The 22006-nt window shown below is 42.8% G+C and overlaps 1 protein-coding gene across 4 annotated transcripts in view; it reads right to left on the bottom strand.

The window, feature by feature from the left end:
• Window positions 1-2612: 2612 nt before the first annotated feature.
• Window positions 2613-22006, bottom strand: part of LOC137382621 (transmembrane protein 248-like) — a 37584-nt gene continuing 18190 nt past the window's right edge. For all 4 annotated transcript variants that reach the window (XM_068054801.1, XM_068054805.1, XM_068054803.1 and 1 more), the window contains 6 exons: window positions 18523-18699; window positions 16498-16813; window positions 15690-15837; window positions 11034-11196; window positions 4721-4858; window positions 2613-3041 (listed from right to left, as the gene is read on the bottom strand). In XM_068054801.1, the coding sequence (XP_067910902.1) occupies window positions 3021-3041; window positions 4721-4858; window positions 11034-11196; window positions 15690-15837; window positions 16498-16813; window positions 18523-18681 (945 nt within the window). In that variant the 5' untranslated portion in view covers window positions 18682-18699 and the 3' untranslated portion in view covers window positions 2613-3020. The remainder of the gene's footprint in view (window positions 3042-4720; window positions 4859-11033; window positions 11197-15689; window positions 15838-16497; window positions 16814-18522; window positions 18700-22006) is intronic.

The raw sequence follows: 22006 nt of genomic DNA, 5'->3' as shown, positions 1-22006 counted from the left end.
TCCAGAGAAAGAGACAGAGAAAAGAAGCATGTGTCTCATTTTAAAAAACAAATGGACTGTTGTTCATAGAAAACAAATTAAGTACCACTCCTCATATGCAACTTGTACTGGTTTACTGTGTAAAAAAAAAGTTATACTACTTCATTAGACTGCTAGACTACATTGTCTTTAGGGTACTTTAGGAGTTAAGAGTCTGAGACTGGGTGTGAGGCACAGCTCAGCTGCTTGCCAATACAAACATTTTTTTTAAGCTCAATCAGTGATGAAAAGCCCACAGAATCCCAAACTTTCTTAGGTCAGCCCTTCCCATTATTAGCAGTGACACTGAAATAAAACCATTACAGTAATAAATATACACAGATCTCAGGAAGATATATTTTAACCCTTTACAACCAAATGCTATAAAATATAAAATTAATTTTGCATGCTGTAACCTCCATTCTCTCTCCTGATGTTTTGTTAAATGGTGCTTATATGTTTACCCGTGCTGTCCATTTGAGGTCAAACATTTTCTGATAATTAGCTGAAAAAAATAATTTCAGAGGCCAATCAGAGCACATTATTCTAAAGATTGTTATTTTGATTCTTTCTTTTGACAAGGTTTGCATCGGTGTCCCTGGAGCCCAAATCATCAATAGCACTCTCAAGGCTTAAAAGCCATGATGTCAAAGCTTTGAGAGCTCTGAAATATCAAAAGTTCTTCCACTATCGTTGTCAGGATCTCACAGGTCTTTCAGAAATAAATCAAAATTATCAACCTCTAATCTTCCTTCCATCAATAAGATTTACATCAGTTGACCTTAGGAACAACCAGTACAGAAACTGGGCTTGAACTGTGCCTAGTTTCAATACTATATTTAATTATTTCAGAGTCCATGCACTCACACCAGGAATATTAACCAAGATGGGTTGAAGTCTGAGAGTAATAAAACATTGAGAAGAATATAACATCAGGGAAGCTATATTAGTGTGTTAATGTGGTGAAAACTTAGTGCAACGAGGTGTAAATTCACACCTGCAATTACGTCTTAACATCCGTGTCTCCAATTTCTTTTAACATTTCATTCAAATACTGACACCATGACCTATAATTGAAGCCAATAAATATGGCGCCACCAATATAAATTTGTTACAAGAGGAAGAATTTGCACTACACTTAAAGCACTTGTGGTGTCTGACTCCAAATAACCAATATGTCTTGGAACTGACTGGGCACATGCCCCACTACCCTGAAGTGTGATGATTTCAAAATAGCCAAGAGGAACAAAAGCATTTTTTTTTAAATAAAAGAACCTCTCCGTAAAAAAAGTAGGTCAGTATGCCTATTGTTACGACCAAGGCAGGAACAACACACTGTCAATTCAGTCCCATCACTCCACAGGTTGCAGCATATTAAAGTTTTCCTGGAAACTGGAAAACATCCAAATTAAACACTCTAGTCACCCCCAGAATAAAACAGACCAAACCAGGTATCTTTAGACAAACTATTTATTAAAAACTAAACCTTAAACACTAATTTAAAGATAAACCTATGTCTAAAGACCTTATAACCTTTTTATTTTAAACCTAGTTTCCCCTATTCACACACATACACTCGAAATCAACTGTTAACTTTTTTTTTTAAAGTTTTAAAAATTAGCTGTTTCTTAATAACTGGGTTGTTAGTCTTTGTGGGTTATGTTCCTGATGGGTGAGGTATCCAAGTGTAAAAATAATCAAATGCCACTCGAAGTCACCAGGCGGATCTGATGAAACAGTCTTAGTAGATAGGCATTCAAAGCACTTCGGCTGCAGCAGGCATCAAACTGTACTTTCTACGACGAGCACAGCAATAGGTCTACTTGAATTTTAAAACCGACAGTCTCTCAGTCGAAACTTTACTGCGAATTCCAGCAAACAAGAATTTTGCTCCCTCCAGCAATACAAATGGTCTCTTCAAAGGAATTTTTCCTCCTTAGGCAATTAACTCGGCCTGCAGCTCCTTGTAGTATTTCTGCTGAGAAATAGACTGTTCTTTTCTTCAGTAAGCATGCTTTGCTGGTGTCTCTCAAAAACTGGTTTTTCTACATGGTTAAATTGAAACATTATACCATGTGACCTTCTCACTCTCCTGCTGTCACCCAGGTAACAAATGCAGCTGTGGCACACTGTTCTCAGAAGTCTAACCTCGCTGTCTTAAAGGCACACTTTTAATCTGAGAAAATACAGTTCCACAACACTACGGAGCAGCTGTTTAACAGACAGATTGATGGGTCTTCGCACATTTTAGAGATCTTTCTCAGCATTAACATTTGTCACATTTAATTTGAGTACATTCACCCTCCCATTAGGACATGTATTCTCTTTTTAATCCCCTCACAGTTGTCCCATCCCACAGTTGCCATGTTCTTAGGCTGATGCCTATGACAATTTTGACAGGCTACTAGAAAATTCACGAGATACACCAGATGGAGATACTGGAGCTTCAAACTTTCATGCACATGGTATGCACAAATTGCAGATAATAACCATCCAGAACTTTGCACAGTACTCAAAACACACACCATTAGGATACTGGACAATAGTGTTCCTTAATGACAACAGTTTACCTACATTCAGACAGACAGGACAAGTTCAAGTATCACTGTAAATGTTTAATAAAATAGTGGAGGAAACAGCAGAACCTTAGTTTTCAAAGCACATTGTAAAGAAGTGATTAGATTCAAGTTTAACCAAAACCTTTTGTTAAATTTTAAGACACTTTGGGTGGGGGAAGAAAGAAGGAGTGGTAGATTGTATAAGATTCAAATGTCCTAGTAACTGTTACAAAGTACAATCATAACTCAACTACCAAATTATTTATTAAAGGCAAATTCTCAGTTTCAAAAATAATTGTTTTAAGAGCACAAATTTAATGTGATCTCCTTATGATTTAATTTCCCTTTGGGAAATTTGCAGGGATATTAAGAAGTTAGAAATTTTCCCATCTCTAATATATTCCAGAAATTTATACTCTTAACAAATGAGTGTTTGGTCTAATATCACATTTCTAGAAGATGGACCTAGAACAGAAACAAAGAAACACAGTAAATAATCATGAACTTCACACATTTTCTCTCTCTCCTAAAGACTAACTCGTTCTGGAGTGCAGTTCCACCAGTTTAGTCACCCTAATCTACCTCATCCATGTGGCCATCGTTTATGTGAAAGCCTACACAGTGAGCTTTGACAAGAAATGAAAGCAGTGCTATCCTCGCCCATCTATTTCTGCACATAATCAGCAGAGATCACAGGATTGTAATCAGGAGCAAGAACCCTGGCGGATTTATTTTTCTTCCTAGCAAATGATAGACGGCAACTGCAGAATCCTTACACTCACCAGATTAGCTAATACAGCATAGACTGGGAAGTGAAATTGGAACCTTGTTATAAAGGCCTCAGCAACATGCTGGAGGCATAAGGACACCGATTCTGTTTTGTAGCACTATGCATGTAATTCTCGTATCTTCTTCTTCTTTGGCCTCCTTGTCTCGAGAAACAATGGATAAGCGCCTAGAGGTGGTCAGTGGTTTGTGAAGCAGCACCTGGAGTGGCTATAAAGGCCAATTCTAAAGTGACAAACTTCCACAGGCGCTGCAGATAAAATTGGTTGTCGGGGCTGTTACACAGTTGGCTCTCTCCTTGCGTTTCTGTCTTTTTTCCTGCCAACTGCTAAGTCTCTTCGACTTGCATCAATTTCTTTAAAAGTGTGCTTGCAGAAACACAGCACCACAGTATGCATAATATGCTATCTTTTACAGTTTCATGCTGTCTGTACAAATGTGCACGCATATGCAGATATTTCTAGTTGAAAAACAGTCACATTATAATACAATATCAATAAAAAAGTAAAACCAGCAGAAAACTGGTAAATCTCTATATACAATATTAGGCAATCTGTAAACTGCTAACATTCCTGTGTTTCAAAAAGCAACTGACTCTTCATAAACCAACCGACAACTTTGGAAAGTAGGTGAATAAGATCATTTGGAACAGCTTTTCCTAGACTGCCTAAAAGCTATTCTACCATAGCAGCATCACACTTGAGCCTGATCCAGCCTTACTTTATGTGAGGAATAAAGGAAGAGGGTGGATTTGAATGCCAAAACTACACACCACAATTGCTTGTTGGTCAGGGAGAGTCACACCCCCAATGTAATGACCTCACCAGGCCATCCAGGGTTAAGGGGGGGGGGGGGGGGGGTGGAGACAGGGAGAGGTAGTTAAAGATCAGGCCCAAGACCTTCTTCTCCATAAAAATTTGCACATTTATTGAAGAATCATTCTTAATCACTCCAAGCCTCACAGGATTGGACAGTATTACTACACAAACAAAATTCAGGACACCCAAACTCAAATTGGCTTAAGGGTACACCCTGCTTCCTAGCCTGGGCTGCTCTACTTCATACTCCCGCCTCTGTGATCTTATTTGCTGCTCACATCTCCCCCATTTTGAACATGAAAACTTCATGTCTGATTGCTCAATACCAGAAAGGCATTGCTAATTCCCAGTGTTATTGGTGCTTTTTAAGGTATTTTTTCCCAAACAAACTGCTCACCTGTAATACCACAATCCCCATTCTGGACAAAAGTCTCCAACTAAATCCACAGCGCTGAAGACAAACATCTTTCTTGAAGTTGTAAACTATAAACATAGAGTTTACTGAAAAAGGGTTAATTTTTCTCAAATGAGCCTGGTTACCTTGTGTAGATTCATTGCCTTGTGGCTCAGTCTCTTTCTCAGCCCACATGCTACAGATAAACAGAAGATAATGAGAGCCAGCAGAATCAGAATATAACTGGCCTTCAGTAAATGCTGGCTGCAAAGAATACGATCTTCCTACAGGGGAAACAAACAATTGAAATATAAATGGCAATATGAATTAATCAGCCCCATTACTAGTATCACCCAGTTCAGCACTAAACCATACAGACTCGAAGGCCGCAGATTAAATTCCTAGCCTCAACTAACAGCATTGGGGTAATACAATTTGCTTCAATGTCCCTAGATTTGCAACGGGGATCAGATGAATTCCAACAGGAAAGCACATAAGTGGATGTAGGTGAGAGCATCACATGAACAAGGATCAACTTTGGCTGCAAAAATCTACACAGGTAAATAAACTTGTGACACACCATTTAGATTCTCAAATGAAGAATGGTCAATTGGGCAAGGTACTGGAGGGCAATCAAGGTACTAGGGATGTGGTGGCATAGCTGCAATGGCACTGGACTAGTAATCCAGAGACCCAGGCTATTGCGCTAGGGACATGGGTTCAAATCCCACCAAGGCAGATGGTGAAATGCGAATTCAATTAATCTAGAATTAAAAGCTAGTCTAATGGTGACCATGAAACCATTGTCGATTGTTATAAAAACCCATCTGGTTCACTTAATGTCCTCGGTAGCCATCCTTACCTGGTCTGGCCTGCAGGTGATTCCAGACACACAGCAATGTGGTTAACTCTTAAATGCCCTCTGAAACAGCCTAGCAAGCCACTCAGTTATATCAAACTGCTGTAAAGTCGAAGAAAAGGAATGAAACCGGACGGATCACCCGGCATCGACCTAGGCACTGGAAATGACAACTACCAACGGATCAGATCCAAGCTCTGCAGTCCTACCACATCCAGTCATGAATGGTGGTGGACAATTAAATAACTAACTGGAGGAGATGGCTCCACAAATATCCCCATCCTCAACAATGGGGGAGCCCAGCACTTCAGTGCAAAAGACAAGGCTGAAGCATTTGCATCCATCTTCAGCCAGTAGTGCCGAGTGGATGATCCACATCGGCTTCCTCCCGAGGTCCCCAGCATCACAGATGCCAGTCTTCAGCCAATCCAATTCACTTCACGTGTCATCAAGAAACAGCTGAAGGCACTGGATACTGCAAAAGGCGATAGTCCCTGACAACATTCCAGCAACAATACTGAAGACCTGTGCTCCAGAACTAGCTGCGCCCCTAGCCAAGCTATTCCAGTACAGCTAAAACACTGGAATCTACCCGGCAATGTGGAAAATTGCCTAGTATGTCCTGTACACAAAAAACAGTACAAATTCAACCTGGCCAATTACTGCCCTACTCTTGATTCATCAGCAAAGTGCCAGAAGGGGTCATTGACAGTGCTATCAAACGGCACTTGCTCAGAAATAACCTGCTCATGTCGCTCAGTTTGGGTTCCTCCAGGGCCACTCAGCTCTTGACCTCATTATAGCCTTGGTCTAAGTATAGACAGAAGAGCTGAACTCCAGAGGTGAGGTGTGAGTGACTGCCCTTAACATCAAGGCAGCATCTGACCGAGTATGTTATCAAGGAGCCCTAGCAAAACTGGAGACAATGGGAATCAGGGGGAAAAAACTCTCCACTGGTTGGAGTCATACAGCACGAAGGAGATGGCTGTGGAAGGTCAATCATCTCAGTCCAAGGACTTACTGCAGGAGTACCTCAGGGTAGTGTCCCAGGCTCAATCATCTTCAGCTACTTCAATTACCTTCCCTCCATCATAAGGTCAGAAGTGGGGACGTTGACTGATGATTGCACAATGTTCAGCAGCATTCGCCACTCCTCAGATACTGAAGCAGCCAGCGTCCAGATGCAGGATGACCTGGACAACATTCAGGCTTGGGCTGATATGTGGCATGAATGTTCTTTCTTTTCTTTCTTTCTTTCTTTTGGGCCTCCTTATCTCGAGAGACAATGGATACGCGCCTGGAGGTGGTCAGTGGTTTGTGAAGCAGCGCCTGGAGTGGCTATAAAGGCCAATTCTGGAGTAACAGGCTCTTCCACAGGTGCTGCAGAGAAATTTGTTTGTTGGGGCTGTTGGACAGTTGGCTCTCCCCTTGCGCCTCTGTCTTTTTTCCTGCCAACTACTAAGTCTCTTCGACTCGCCACAATTTAGCCCTGTCTTTATGGCTGCCCGCCAGCTCTGGCGAATGCTGGCAACTGACTCCCACGACTTGTGATCAATGTCACACGATTTCATGTCGCGTTTGCAGACGTCTTTATAACGGAGACATGGACGGCCGGTGGGTCTGATACCAGTGGCGAGCTCGCTGTACAATGTGTCTTTGGGGATCCTGCCATCTTCCATGCGGCTCACATGGCCAAGCCATCTCAAGCGCCGCTGACTCAGTAGTGTGTATAAGCTGGGGATGTTGGCCGCTTCAAGGACTTCTGTGTTGGAGATATAGTCCTGCCACCTGATGCCAAGTATTCTCCGAAGGCAGCGAAGATGGAATGAATTGAGACGTCGCTCTTGGCTGGCATACGTTGTCCAGGCCTCGCTGCCGTAGAGCAAGGTACTGAGGACACAGGCCTGATACACTCGGACTTTTGTGTTCCGTGTCAGTGCGCCATTTTCCCACACTCTCTTGGCCAGTCTGAACATAGCAGTGGAAGCCTTACCCATACGCTTGTTGATTTCTGCATCTAGAGACAGGTTACTGGTGATAGTTGAGCCTAGGTAGGTGAACTCTTGAACCACTTCCAGAGCGTGGTCGCCAATATTGATGGATGGAGCATTTCTGACATCCTGCCCCATGATGTTCGTTTTCTTGAGGCTGATGGTTAGGCCAAATTCATTGCAGGCAGACGCAAACCTGTCGATGAGACTCTGCAGGCATTCTTCAGTGTGAGATGTTAAAGCAGCATCGTCAGCAAAGAGGAGTTCTCTGATGAGCACTTTCCGTACTTTGGACTTCGCTCTTAGACGGGCAAGGTTGAACAACCTGCCCCCTGATCTTGTGTGGAGGAAAATTCCTTCTTCAGAGGATTTGAACGCATGTGAAAGCAGCAGGGAGAAGAAAATCCCAAAAAGTGTGGGTGCGAGAACACAGCCCTGTTTCACACCACTCAGGATAGGAAAGGGCTCTGATGAGGAGCCACCATGTTGAATTGTGCCTTTCATATTGTCATGGAATGAGGTGATGATACTTAGTAGCTTTGGTGGACATCCGATCTTTTCTAGTAGTCTGAAGAGACCACGTCTGCTGACGAGGTCAAAGGCTTTGGTGAGATCAATGAAAGCAATGTAGAGGGGCATCTGCTGTTCGCGGCATTTCTCCTGTATCTGACGAAGGGAGAACAGCATGTCAATAGTCGATCTCTCTGCACGAAAGCCACACTGTGCCTCAGGGTAGACACGCTCGGCCAGCTTCTGGAGCCTGTTCAGAGCGACTCGAGCAAAGACTTTCCCCACTATGCTGAGCAGGGAGATTCCACGGTAGTTGTTGCAGTCACCGCGGTCACCTTTGTTTTTATAGAGGGTGATGATGTTGGCATCGCGCATGTCCTGGGGTACTGCTCCCTCGTCCCAGCACAGGCATAGCAGTTCATGTAGTGCTGAGAGTATAGCAGGCTTGGCACTCTTGATTATTTCAGGGGTAATGCTGTCCTTCCCAGGGGCTTTTCCGCTGGCTAGGGAATCAATGGCATCACTGAGTTCCGATTTGGTTGGCTGTATGTCCAGCTCATCCATGACTGGTAGAGGCTGGGCTGCATTGAGGGCAGTCTCAGTGACAGCATTCTCCCTGGAGTACAGTTCTAGGTAGTGCTCAACCCAGCGGTCCATCTGTTTGCGTTGGTCAGTGATTATGTCCCCCGATTTAGATTTGAGGGGGGTGATCTTCTTGATGGTTGGCCCAAGAGCTCTCTTCATGCCATCATACATTCCTCTGATGTTTCCGGTGTCTGAGGCCAGCTGAATATGACTGCATAGGTGTTGCCAGTAGTCGTTTGCGCAACGCCTAGCTGTTCTTTGTGCAGTACTTCTGGCTGCTTTAAGTGCTGCGGATGTTAAATCGCTGGGGGCTTTCTTGTAGTTCAAAAGTGCAATGCGCTTAGCGGCTATGACAGGTTCCAGCTCTTCATTATGAGATTGAAACCAGTCTGCATTTCTCTTCGCACTTTTGCCGTAGGTGGTCAAAGCTGACTCATAGATGGCATCTCTGATGTGGGCCCACTTGGTCTCAGCATCCCCTGTGGGAGTGTTTTGAAGGGCTGTTACAAGTGAATTTAGAAATTTTTGTAACAGCTGTGGGTGAGAAATTCTTGCCACTTAAGTACCAGGCAATGACCATCTCAAATCAAGAAAGAATCTAACCATCAACCCTTGATGTTCGATCGCATTGCCATCGCCGAGTCCCCCACTATGAACATCCTGGGAGTTACCATTGACCAGAAACTTAACCGGACCAGCCACAAATATTTTGGTTACAAGAGCAGGCCAGAGGCTTGGAATTCTGCATCAAGTAACTCACCTCCTGTCTCCCCAAAGCCTGTCGACCATCTAAAAGGCACAAGTCAGAAGTGTGATGGAACACTCTCCACTTGCCTGGATGGGTGCAGCTCCAGACACTCAAGAAGCTCAACACTATCCAGGACAAAGCAGCCCACTTGATCAGCACCCCATGCACCACCTTCAACGTTCACTCCCTCTACCACCAACACACAGTGGCAGCACTGCATACCATCTAGAAGATGCATGCAGCAACTCTCCAAGGCTCCTTTCCTTAGACAGCGCCTTCCAAACCCACGTCCTCTACCACCTAGAAGGACAAAGGCAACAGATGCATGGGAACACCACCACCTGCAAATTTCTCTCCAAGCCACACACCATCCTGACTTGGAACTATAATTGCCGTTCCTTCACTGTCGTCAAGTCAATATCTTGGAACTCCCTTCCTAACAGCACTGTTGGTGTACCTACACAAGGACTGCAGCAGTTCAAGAAGGCAGCTCACCACCACCTTCAAGGGCAATTCGGGAGAGGTAAGTGCTGGCCTAGCCAGTGATGCTCACATCCCATGAACAAATGAAAAAAGTGCCTGTGCAGCAGTGCCCCAGCATGAATCACCACCACCCAGCAGGAAGGAAAAAGGAAAGTATGGCATAAAAAGTTGCAATGATCAAAAAATGTTCAATTTCTGAAGCCCTCTTAATCTGAAACAATCCAAATATACCTGAAAACCAGATGATATATGGCCTACTAAATTTAATGCATAAATGTTATTAAATTCAAAATTGGGATTGCTCCCACCAATAGACACTGGCCCAAAAAATCTTCAGATGTTCCAGTGAAATTCCACCATAGCTTTGCCGACAGTACAGCAGACAGCTGAAAACTCAGGTGGGACTCAGTAGAACACCAAATTTTCTAGGGTGGCCTTGTGACGGAATAGCTTCATCCACCCCTTATAAAGTCATTGGAGTAAGGAGGCTTGGGGCTCAAAAACACAGTTAAGAGGTCACTGGGGCACTTAAAGACGTTTCAGTCTGACTTTCTCGTCTGCAGTAAGGGAGGGCTCTTATGCTACTAAAGGATTGCAGATTATAGGACTACCTTGCAAACTTTGGGAAAAATCAGTGGCAGAGGTCAAGCCAGGTCCAGGTCCACCTTGGCACATTCATCAAACCATGCTGTCCCACAGATTTTTGGGACATCTACATGAGCCAGTTAGAAAAGTACTCAACTTTCCCGATGATACCCTGAGAAATGACAGCAACTGTATCTGTAACTGTCAGCTATGCTTCCGTAGACAATATTGACTAAATATCCATAAATATAGAGATAGCATAAATGAATGTAGTATGCATTGGATAAGTGATATTATTCATTTAAAAGATCATTTTAGATAGATATATTTTGTGAAACAAAATTTGTTTTCAAAGTTACACCTGTAATTTACTTCCCTACTGTAGTTGCTTCTTGTGACCTGCACCATTTTCTGACCTTCATAGATCTTTGCTGATACCTATCTGCATACACATTTGGAGATACTTACAATTTCAGTCTTCCCTTCCATCGTTGATGTGAGCAAGCACCCAGCCGCTACTTTGTACTTTGCCTTTTGCCATGATAGAGATCAGAAATTTGATGGATGGGGCATTTTAAAAGTAAATGATGACTTACACCTAGTTGATTAAATGAGTAACAGATAGTTTTCTTAATAGATTTTGACAAATTGGTGACAACCAAGGTAGAGGAAAAGTTTTTTTTGTTTCCAAGTCTCACCTTCGACAACACAATGGTAAACTTGGGTTCAGGCTTGTACTGTGCCTTGTAGCACTGAGCAGAAGTGTGACCTTGCGAAGGTGTCTTCTCTGAACTCTCTGCCAATGTGGCCTGATATGATGATGCATCTGTGAGATTCTCCAAGTCACAGGAAGGAAAGTATCTGACAGAAACAAAAAAGATGAAAATAAATTAAACAACAATGGACATGAAGGCATGAACAGATTTTGGTTTTATTACACTAGATACCATTTGACATGAAGCAAAGTAGACTGCTAAAATGACGACTGACATTATAAAAACTCCCAATAAGTCTATCACTTAGAGCCCAATATTACCATTAAAGAATAATCTTGTTTTATTTGAGAGAAAATATTGTTATATACAGTCCTTACCATTTATACCATCCGTAGTTATTACAGACAACCATCTACACTAGCCAATTAACGTTACCCATTTGCCATTCTCAGATGTAATTACAAAGGCACACATACTTTATTAAGTGCTCCAGGTATTTTGGGCAGACTCAGCTATTCAATCAGCAGTTCGCATCTCATTAAGGTGTGATTACCTCAGTTACTAAATCCTGTCATTAGTGTCAGGTTACAGTTTATGCTAATTAGCACTGATTGCAGCTGTAAAAATGACTGGAGAGAGGAAATTAATGAACCTCAGCATGAATATGGACCTTGTTTACAAGATGGATGGAACTGCTGAAGGGAGCCAGTAACCTAGCAGTGGATTTCAGCCTTCCAAAATGTACTGTCATGAATTTATACTGACATCCAAAACAGCTGTTCACTGAATAGCATCAAATTTGCAACCCATTTGGAAAGGTGAAGGATGGGGAAAATTGAGGATGTACTTCTGTAGTAGTTTGAGTGGCCTCCTCGAGCCCAAAAAGCCAAGGAGTTGGTTGAAGGACTTGGCAGACTTGATTTTAATCTCTTTGAAGAGTGTAATCTTGGTGACCATGACACTCCACCTGAAACTGACACCAAGCGATGTCATTGGTGCAATGGAAGCCGATGCCACAAACAATGATGGAGAGAGAACAGGACCCGGATGAAACATTGAAGAGATTATGGTAACGCTAGCTGATGTACAGTGGTTTTGACATTGCAACTGCAGAGCAGAATCCTGCTACAGAGCAAGATTTGTACGCGCTCAGAATGGTGAACCAAGTTTAACATCCATTCTGTCAGAAAAACAGTCCAGACAGGGATTACAGAGTTCTTCACTGGAAACAAGCAGGACTGTAATGGAAACTGTAAATTTCAGTGCTCTGCAATGTATAAGCTACTTTTAAAAAAAAAAAAACTTTATTTTATAAAGTGTCAAATAAAGTTCGATACTGCAAACATGATTTACTTTGTTCACTGGTGATCTGGGTTCATTTTAAATGTCAGGATACTGTTTGAGAAACACTACTCACTTTACCGTCCACCACACGTAGTGTACTTGATTGGCACCCCATCCACCACTGGTGCACAGTGGCAGCAGCATGTACCATGTTACAAGATACACTGCAGCAACTCGCCAAGCCTTCTTCGAAAGCACCTTCCAAACCCAAGACCTCTACCACCTAGAAGAACAAGGGCAGCAGACACATGGAAACACCACCATCTGCAGGTTCCTCTCCAACTCACGCATTACCCCGACTGGGACCTATATCGCGGAGTCAAAAATCTGGAATTCCCTTCCTAACAGCACTATTGGTATACCTAAACCATATGGACTATGGCAGTTCAAGAAGGCAGCTCACCACCACCTTCTCAAGGGCAATTAGGGATGGGCAATAAATGCTGGCCTTGCCAGCGACGCTCACATCCCATGAAGGAATTTTTAAAAACTTCTGCTTCCACCTATGGACTGAACCCCCAGCATGGACCACCTTCAAGCAGAGGATAGAACAAGGTGCTGGGAAGGGGAGGGGGTGGAAATTCGTGAAAGCTGCTATATTTAGTGACATTTACAGAACATCATTTGCAATGAAATTTACTTTGGGAACCCTATAGCATGGTTTACAGTTAACTGAATTTAGTGCATGCTGCAAAGACTGGGCTTGTTATCGTAGAAATGCAAGAGTGAACTATACAGTAAATGGAAAAGTCCTGGGGAAAATTGATGTCCAGAGAGATTTGGGTGTTCAGGTCCACTGTTCCCTGAAGGTGGCAACGCAGGTAAATAGAGTGGTCAAGAAGGCATACGGCATGCTTTCCTTCATCGGACGGGGCATTGAGTACAAGAGTTGGCAGGTCATGTTACAGTTGTATAGGACTTTGGTTCGGCCACATTTGGAATACTGCGTGCAGTTCTGGTCGCCACATTATCAAAAGGATGTGGATGCTTTGGAGAGGGTGCAGAGGAGGTTCACCAGGATGTTGCCTGGTATGGAGGGCGCTAGCTATGAGGAGAGGTTGAGTAGATTAGGATTATTTTCATTAGAAAGACGGAGGTTGAGGGGGGACCTGATTGAGGTGTACAAAATCATGAGAGGTATAGACAGGGTGGATAGCAAGAGGCTTTTTCCCCAGAGTGGGGGTTTCAATTACTAGAGGACACGAGTTCAAAGTGAAAGGGGAAAGGTTTAGGGGGGATATGCGTGGAAAGTTCTTTACGCAGAGGGTGGTGGGCACCTGGAACGCATTGCCAGCGGAGGTGGTAGATGCGGGCACGATGGAGTCTTTTAAGATGTATCTAGACAGATACATGAATGGGCAGGAAGAAAAGAGATACAGAACCTTAGAAAATAGGCGACATGTTTAGAGAGAGGATCTGGATCGGCGCAGGCTTGGAGGGCCGAAGGGCCTGTTCCTGTGCTGTAATTATCTTTGTTCTTTGTTCTTTAAAGGCCGGCTACCCAACCTGAACCCGACACATGCCTTTAACTTGCATTTCTACGACGTGTCGGGTTCGGGTCGGGTTGCATTTCCGGGTCCGACACGCTCTATCACAGGTAAGTGGCTCCACTGTTAGTGTAATTTTTTGACTAGTAATGTGGTTTTGTTAGTTATTTTAAGCTTGTGCAGATCAGCAAAGTGAAAAACTGAAGGTAAGTTAACTGATGGTCGGGTCGGGCGCGGGAAAAAATGGAAGGACTCGGGCCGGGTCGGATGTGGTTCTGTCAGGCTCAGGTAGTTTTCTTTTTCAGACCCAAGCAGGCCTTTAATGCAAGTCTCTTTGGCGGGATTGTTGCATAGTCCGATAGAGACCTTGAAGAGGGGAACGCTTGGCCCATATGAGAAAATGTAGGCACATGGAGACACCCCAGGAATAAGTAATTGACTGAGTGTTAAAAGTTTAATCTTTTAACTGCCTCTCTCACTGGATTTCTTCAAAGTAAAAGAATGAGTAATTATTGTAGCTAACTCAATTTTGCGGACTAGAAAGTTAATTTGTGCAGTAAGTGTTAAATGCTAAAGGTACTTATAGTTGCAGTTTTATGCATACTTCAAGTATTTCTTTTGAATTTGAAAGATTGAAGGATTGCTGGTCTATACTTAATGCAGGACCATCTGTCTGCTTTGAAGTGTGTTGCTGCTAGTGTTTTTTTTTAAAAAAAGGAGCTGAACAATTTGCTTCAGTTATGAAGATAGATTGGAAAAGTTAGGACTGTTCCCTTGGAGGCTGAGAGGTGATTTGATAGAGGCATTCAAAATCATGAGGCTTCTGGACAGAGTAGATGGACAGAAACTGTTCCCACTCCTGAAAGGATCGAGACGAGAGGGCATAGATTTCAAGTATTTGGTAAGAGAAGCAAAAGTGACTAGGAAAGATTTTTCATGCAGAAAGTTGTTAAGATCTGGAATGTGCTGCCTGACAGTGTGGAGGAGGCAGATTCAACTGCAGCACTCAAAAGGGAATTAGACTGATATGAAAAAGGAAGAATGTGCAGGGTTATGGGGAGAAGGCGGGGGAATGAAACAGTGAATTGCTCTTTCGGAGAGCCAGTGCAGACATGATGGGTCAAATGGCCTCCTTCTGGACTGTAACAATTTTGTGATTGTGAGAATTTTTGTTCTATTCATTCGTGAGATGTGGATGTCACTGGCAAGGGAAGTATTTTACCATCCTCAACTGCCCTTGAGAAGGTGGTGAGCTACCTCTTGAACCACTGCAGTTCATGTGGTGTAGGTACACCCAGTGCTGTTAGGGAGGGAGTTCCAGGATTTTGACCCAGTGAGTGAAGGAACAGCGATATATTTCCAAGTAAGGATGCTGTGTGGCTTGGAGGGGAACTTGCAGGTGGCGGCATTCTCATGTGCCTGCTGCCTCGCGCGTTTGGAAGATACTTTTACAGATGGTACACACTGCTACCACTGGTGCCAGTGGTGCATGGAACGAATCCTTAAGATGGTGGATAGGGTGCAAATCAAGCAGGCTGCTTTGACCTGGATGGTGTCGAGCTTCTTGAATGTTGTTGGAGCTCCACACATCCATGTAAATGGAGAGTACACCATCACACTCCTGACTTGTGCCTTGAGATGGTGGACAAGCTTTGGGAGTGAGGTGAGTTATGTGCTGCAGAATTCCTAACCTCTGACCTACTCTTGTAGTCACAGCATATATGGCTGGTCCAGTTAAGTTTCTGGTTAATGATGACGACCCCCAAACCGAACTACGGTTCCTCCCTGCGCACCCCCCTTCACTGACCTTGCCTGGGGCAGGACATGTGCAGCTGCAGACATTGTGATGCAGCTAAGGGGACTCTTGGTATTTGTGGAATTTATTTGTGAAAGGTATTCTTCAGGTGGCCATGGCGATGTCAGCATGATGTTAATCATCTCCTTTGCTTTAGAATCTGAAAGAGAAACAAGGTGGCAATTAGCAAACAGTCTAAAATAATGCCAGTAACTTCATGGAAGCCTGTTGGGAATCTCCTGAAAAATCTCCCAATTTAAAAATTGTTCCAAGATTATTTAAAACTTGTAAGTGAAGGGGCAGGATTGGACAGAGAATTATACAGATCAGTGATTTTAGTTAACAAAATGTTTTCGCTGTTTTTGCTTTTTACAGGAGACTAGATAAAAGGCCCACAGTCTACACTATTGGCTTAGATTCAGAAACCAAATGTAAATTGGTCAAATTTATAGCTAATACTAAAATTAAATAGGACAGGAAGAAGTGGGTATACATCAGAGGAATCAGTTGGAACTTACAACTTGCATTTTGTAATGCCTTTAACATTGAGAAATTTCCAAAAGCCTCAAGGCATAATTTTTAAAAAATTCATACTGATCCAAAGCAGGGAGATATTAGGAGAGGTTACCAAAAGATATGCCAAAGAGGCGAGTCACCTCAAAAAAGAGAAAATATGCATCAATCCTAGCTTTAACTGATAGCTACACTTGGTTTTGCTCATCAGCCTGTGACTTTCTACCCATTAAATGGAGAAGCACAAAATTCCAGCTTTCACATTTAAACATGTCTAGAATGGATCACCACTGTGCATCTGTCTTACCTTCCAGCCCCAGCAGATTTCCAACAACCATAGCTTGGAGACGAGTTATGTTACTATGAAATCTTTTTAATGGCTCCTTTGAGTCAAAGGCCATTGGAACTAACATAGACACACTGACTGGTATGCCTGGTGTATAAGCAACAGTAGCTGAGGATTGCCGTGTTGTGGTATGAGCTAAAAGATCTGGGTCTGGTCGCCTCCTTATAGAACCATGTCCAACGTCAGGTAGAGGTTCTGTGCTGTTCTGCCACAAGCCTTCATTTTCAGACAGACAGAATTCCAATTTACTGAGAGATTGAAGGACTGTATTCCAGGCCTAAAGCAATAAACAAAACAACATATTTAGGGCCCTCTCACATAAAAATGAGGGTTTCTCAGTGATGTCAAATCTTAAGCTATTTCCCCTCCTTTTCTGAAGGTATTGACTTGAAGCTGAGGCAAGTTTCACAGCTCAGGTACCTCACTCACATGGCAGTTCTTTATGTGAGCTGAAACAAGTATTATCCACAATTAACTAGATTTTCATCACCAAAATTGATAAAATTGATTCTGTCCACCATATGTCCAACAGGCAGCCAATGGGGTTGTGATCAAGGATATGAATCCTAGCTGATTTCTTGCCCACTCAACCGATAGTGGCACTAAGCCATACAGCCTCAGATGTTCCAGGTTTCATCACTGTTCTCTGTTGATCCCAGCTAGTTGAAGTGCTACAATTGGTCTAAATGTACTAGGGATGGGAAAGATAAGTTAGGGCTCCCAGTTCTCATCACTATCCAGCGATTCCTGCATTTTTGAGTGGGCATCTTTGGTCTCAGCTGTAGTGCTCCTAGTTGAATAGATTGCCAACCATCACTGTCTCAGATCACATGTGAAGTATGGTGACTTGGGCTGGGTTGCAGAGGACTGTCAGCTTCTATAAACCCATACTTTGGCATAAATTGTGCTCTTCAGTAGTGAAGAAAATTTGCAGGGTGGCATGGGGAGACAAAAGATAGATAGATCAAATCAATAAAGGACTCTCCATCCCCATTTTCTGTCCTCCTCTTCTCAAGGCACTGACTGTTTGGGTATAGTTTTGCTGCACCAGTAGTCCTCCTGCATCTCACCCAAGTGGTTATCCTTCATGTATTGGTTAGACAGTATTGGCAGACTTTTGCAACCATGCAGGGCAACACAGCCAAGCTCAATCCTGTCCTTGTCCAACATTTACCTACATAGAAGCACTTTTGAGGAACACTACTAGATAGCAATCAGAAATGGGAACCATACCTAATTTCTCCCTGCTCTACCTAAAGGACAGTGAATGACATAACTTGCATTTACATCCTCAGGACATCCCAAAGTGCTTTGCAGTGCATGAAAGATGCTACATAAATGCAAACCAATGAATCATTTTTCACAGCAAGGTCCCACAAACAGCACTGGGATAATCCTTTTCTGGTGGTACTGGTTAAGGTATGAATGTTGGCCAGGCAACTTCCTTGCTCTTTGAATAGTGCCATAGAATCTTTTACATCTACTTGGCAGAGCAGACAGGTCTCTGTTGTTAACATTGCATCTGAAAGTTTGAAGTGTCAGACAAGATTACACACTCAAGTCTGTATTGGGATTTTAACTCACGACTTTGAGATGTGAACACTTTGACATATCCAAAGCTGACAGAGACTAACTGTAGCTGCATATTGCCATCACAGCTAAGATAAACTAATTCGGCATAGATATGGGTTCTTCAGGGGAGCCAAGAAAAAAATAAAACTTCAGTTATTTGTTGTAAATGTAATTAATATATCAGTTATTTTAATTATGTACAGCTCCTGAAATCTCTATGCAGATATACAGATGTTGAGAAAACTGATTTTGCACCTACACAATTTTACCCTCAAACTTACATAAGCATGAACACTATAGAGGCAGAGGGGAAAATTAGACCACATTGCTCTGGTTTGCCAGTAAGGTGCAGATCCAACAATCACATTTGTGTAATTCTCAGAATAGTTTTCTTGTTGTACTTTGTCAGCTTACCTGAGGCACATCAGGGTTGGTAACTTCATGTGACCGGATGTAGATCCCAAGACTGAAGAAAGCGATACCCAAAGAGCTGATGCTCAAAATAAATAAAATCAATGGTGGCCGGTGGACAACAAAATACTTCACATTCTCCAATAGGTGCCATGTTACCATGGTGACAGTTGGTTACAACTAGATTTAAAAAAAACAAATTTATATACATGCAACAAGATTGTAAATGCTGGCGACATTTGTACATGCAGCTCCTAACTGAATTTGCATTTAATGGGAGGATTTTCTCTAGCCTATTTGCTAAATTGTGTTTTAAACCCAGAGCTCCCAGCACTATTCCCCACCCAAGCAGATGATTGGTTCCCAAAGATTTTAGCATACTGGAGCTGACACAAAATGAAATTCACCCTCCGATTTTTCCTTCCTGTGGTGGAGTGTCTAGTCTGGGCTCAGGTCCTCTTCCCATGGGCACAGCCAAGACTGGAAATTTTCTAGATGTCAAAAATGGCAACCATGAACCAGCTTCCCACCTTTCTCTGGGGTACACTATGTTCAAACCCCAATGCACTGCACTAGTAATCCAACTCTGAAGTAAAACTCAACTCTCTTTTTCCAGTCACCCCCATTCCATGCCGATTCATTATGTGCAGTGGTTCAAGTGGCCAATCGCCATGTGTCAGAAAGTTATTCAATCAGCTTAAGGGAAATCACAGTTGTTTCTGCTACCTCAATAAGCTGTCCACGTACCTGTACTTAACAGCAAAGATCAGTGGACAATCAAATGCAGGTTCCTTGTTTGATTTTTCTCCCCAAACATTTGAGGCTACAGTATAAATTATTTCAAAAGACACAAAGAAAAAATGTTTGAGACTTCTGGGATTTTTTTTTTATATAAAACGAAATTCATTAAAAGAATAGAATTTAAGCAGATCCTAGTCTTTGAAGAGGTCAAGATTCTTACAGTTAATTAGCCGACACATCTACAGCCAATATAGTAATTTTCAGTCAGCTGCTCAAAGCAACAAGCTTGTACAAAAGCTCCCAAATCAGGCAGCAACATACTTTTCAGCTTGCGGTGTTTCAGTGTTTTTTGGGGAGGGGTGCTGTGGTGATGTGACTGTACAGAATCAAAGAGCAGTACATGTGAGGTTTCACTTTGTCCGTTAGTTCCTTCTTTCCTTTTCATGTTGTTCAGTCACAACTACTCGCTCAGCTATAGAATGCTGGGGAAAAAAATAAGCCGACCACAAAGCATATCTAATCAGACCAACTTTCCTGCAACCCATATAACCATTATACCCACGACATCTGGGTCAGTGCAGTTTGGTCTAAAGCAGATAGCCTTCCACTGACATGAAAACCATACCTGTGCCCCTCCCCACAAAAGCAGTAATGTTTCCTTTATAAAAGTACAATCATGGAATGGGTCTGTAAAGGTGAAAATATCAGTTTGCTCTTGGTTGCTTTGCATGCTGTTGGGAGAGCAATAATAATTATCCCCTTTAACAGCATTGCCTTTGACAGTGAAATCAGAGTCTAAGATTGGATGCCAGATGGCACACAATCTAACCAGAATTTCGAACATCCAATTCCACCAGTATAATTCCTTCTATCAAGAAATTGAAACTCCCAAATGTACCTTTTATCTCAATTTCCCCACTGACCAAGTCTATAGAAAATTTTTTAAAAATTAACCCTATGCTCCTATTTTTTTTTTTTAAATCCCTTGACCCCACCGTCCTTGCAAACTACTGTCTGATCTCCAACCTCCCTTTCCTCTCCAAAGTCCTTTAATGTGTTGTCACCTTCTAAATCAGTTTCCATCTCTCCCAGAACTCCATGTTTGAATCCCTCCAATCAGGTTTCCGCCCCTGCCACAGTACCGAAAAAGCTCTTTTCAAAGTCACAAATGACATACAACGTGACGGTGACAAAGGTAAACCTTCCCTCCACATCCTCCTTGACCAGTCTGCGGCCTCTGACAGTTGACAGCACCATCCTCCTCCAAAGCCTCTCCACCGTCGTCCAGCTGGGCAGGACCACACTCACCTGGTTCCATTCTTATCTATCTAATCGTAGCCAGAGTATCACTTCTGTATTATTTTCCTGCTCCTGTACTGTTACATCTGGTGTCCCCCAAGAATCGATCCTTTGTCCCCTCCTATTTCACATCTACATGCTGTCCTTCAGAGACATCAACCAAAAGCACAGCATCAGTTTTCACATGTACACTGATGACACCCAACTCTACCTCACCATCACCTCTCGACTCCTCCACTGTTGCTAAATTATCAGACTGCTTATATGACATCCAGTACTGGATGAGCAGAAATTTCCTTCAATTAAATATTGGGAAGACTGAAGGCATTGTTTTCAGTCCACACTCCAAACTACATTCCTTAGCTACTAACACCATCATCTCCCCTGCAACAGTCTGACACTAAACCAGTCTGTTTGCAACCTTGGTGTCATATTTGATCATATATTTGCGCCATCACGAAGACTGCCTATTTGCACCTCTAACATCATCCAACTTCGCTCCTCTCTCAGCTCATCTGCTGCTGAAACCCACATTCATGCCTTTACTATAATAAAAGCAAAATACTGCGGATGCTGGAAATCTGAAACAAAAACAAGAAATGCTGGAATCACTCAGCAGGTCTGGCAGCATCTGTGGAAAGAGAAGCAGAGTTAACGTTTCGGGTCAGTGACCCTTACTACCTCTAGACTTGACTACTCCAATGCACTCCTGGTTGGCCTCCCAAATGCTAAACATGAGGTCATCCAAAACTCTGCTGCTGGTGTCTTAACTCGCACCAAGTCCCATTCACCTATCAGCCCTGTGCTCACTGACCTACATTGGCTCCCAGTCAAGCAATATTTTGATCGTAAAATTCTCAAGGTCTCATCCCTCCATATCTCTAATCCCACAACTCCGCTCATCTAATTCTGGTCGGTTAAGTATCCCTAATTTTAATTGCTCCACGTTTGGTCACTACAAATTCAGCTGTCTAGGCGCCCCCCCCACAAGTTCTCAAATTCCCTCCCTATACCTCTCCATAGACACTCCTTAAAACCTACCTTTGACCAAGCTTATGCGGCTCAGTGTCATATTTTGTGTTATAATGCTCCTGTGAAATGCCTTGGGACGTTTTATTGTATTTATATAGCACCTTAAATGCAAGTTGTTGTTGCTTTATACACAAGATAATTTTAAAACAAAAACTGCATCATGATACATTACTGATTATTTCTTACTGCTTCTCTCAAAGGCATTGAGCCATGATGAAATATGCATCCACAGGCATCAACAACTCTCTAGTACTTCCAAGTGTCCATTCTTTCTGTCAGAATATTAGTGTGCATGTCCTGGCAGACTTATGGAGTATCAGAGCGGAGTCCGAGTGATTAGGGGTGGGGGTGGGGGGGGAAAGAGGAAGTCTTAACTGATCTTTTCCCACTCTAGCCAAGGACACAAGGGCCACTT

Source organism: Heterodontus francisci, chromosome 23 (genome assembly GCF_036365525.1).
Source record: "Heterodontus francisci isolate sHetFra1 chromosome 23, sHetFra1.hap1, whole genome shotgun sequence".
Lineage (NCBI taxonomy): Eukaryota > Metazoa > Chordata > Chondrichthyes > Heterodontiformes > Heterodontidae > Heterodontus > Heterodontus francisci.
Note: the sequence above shows the minus strand (reverse complement) of the source record. Positions and strands in the feature narration are given on the sequence as shown.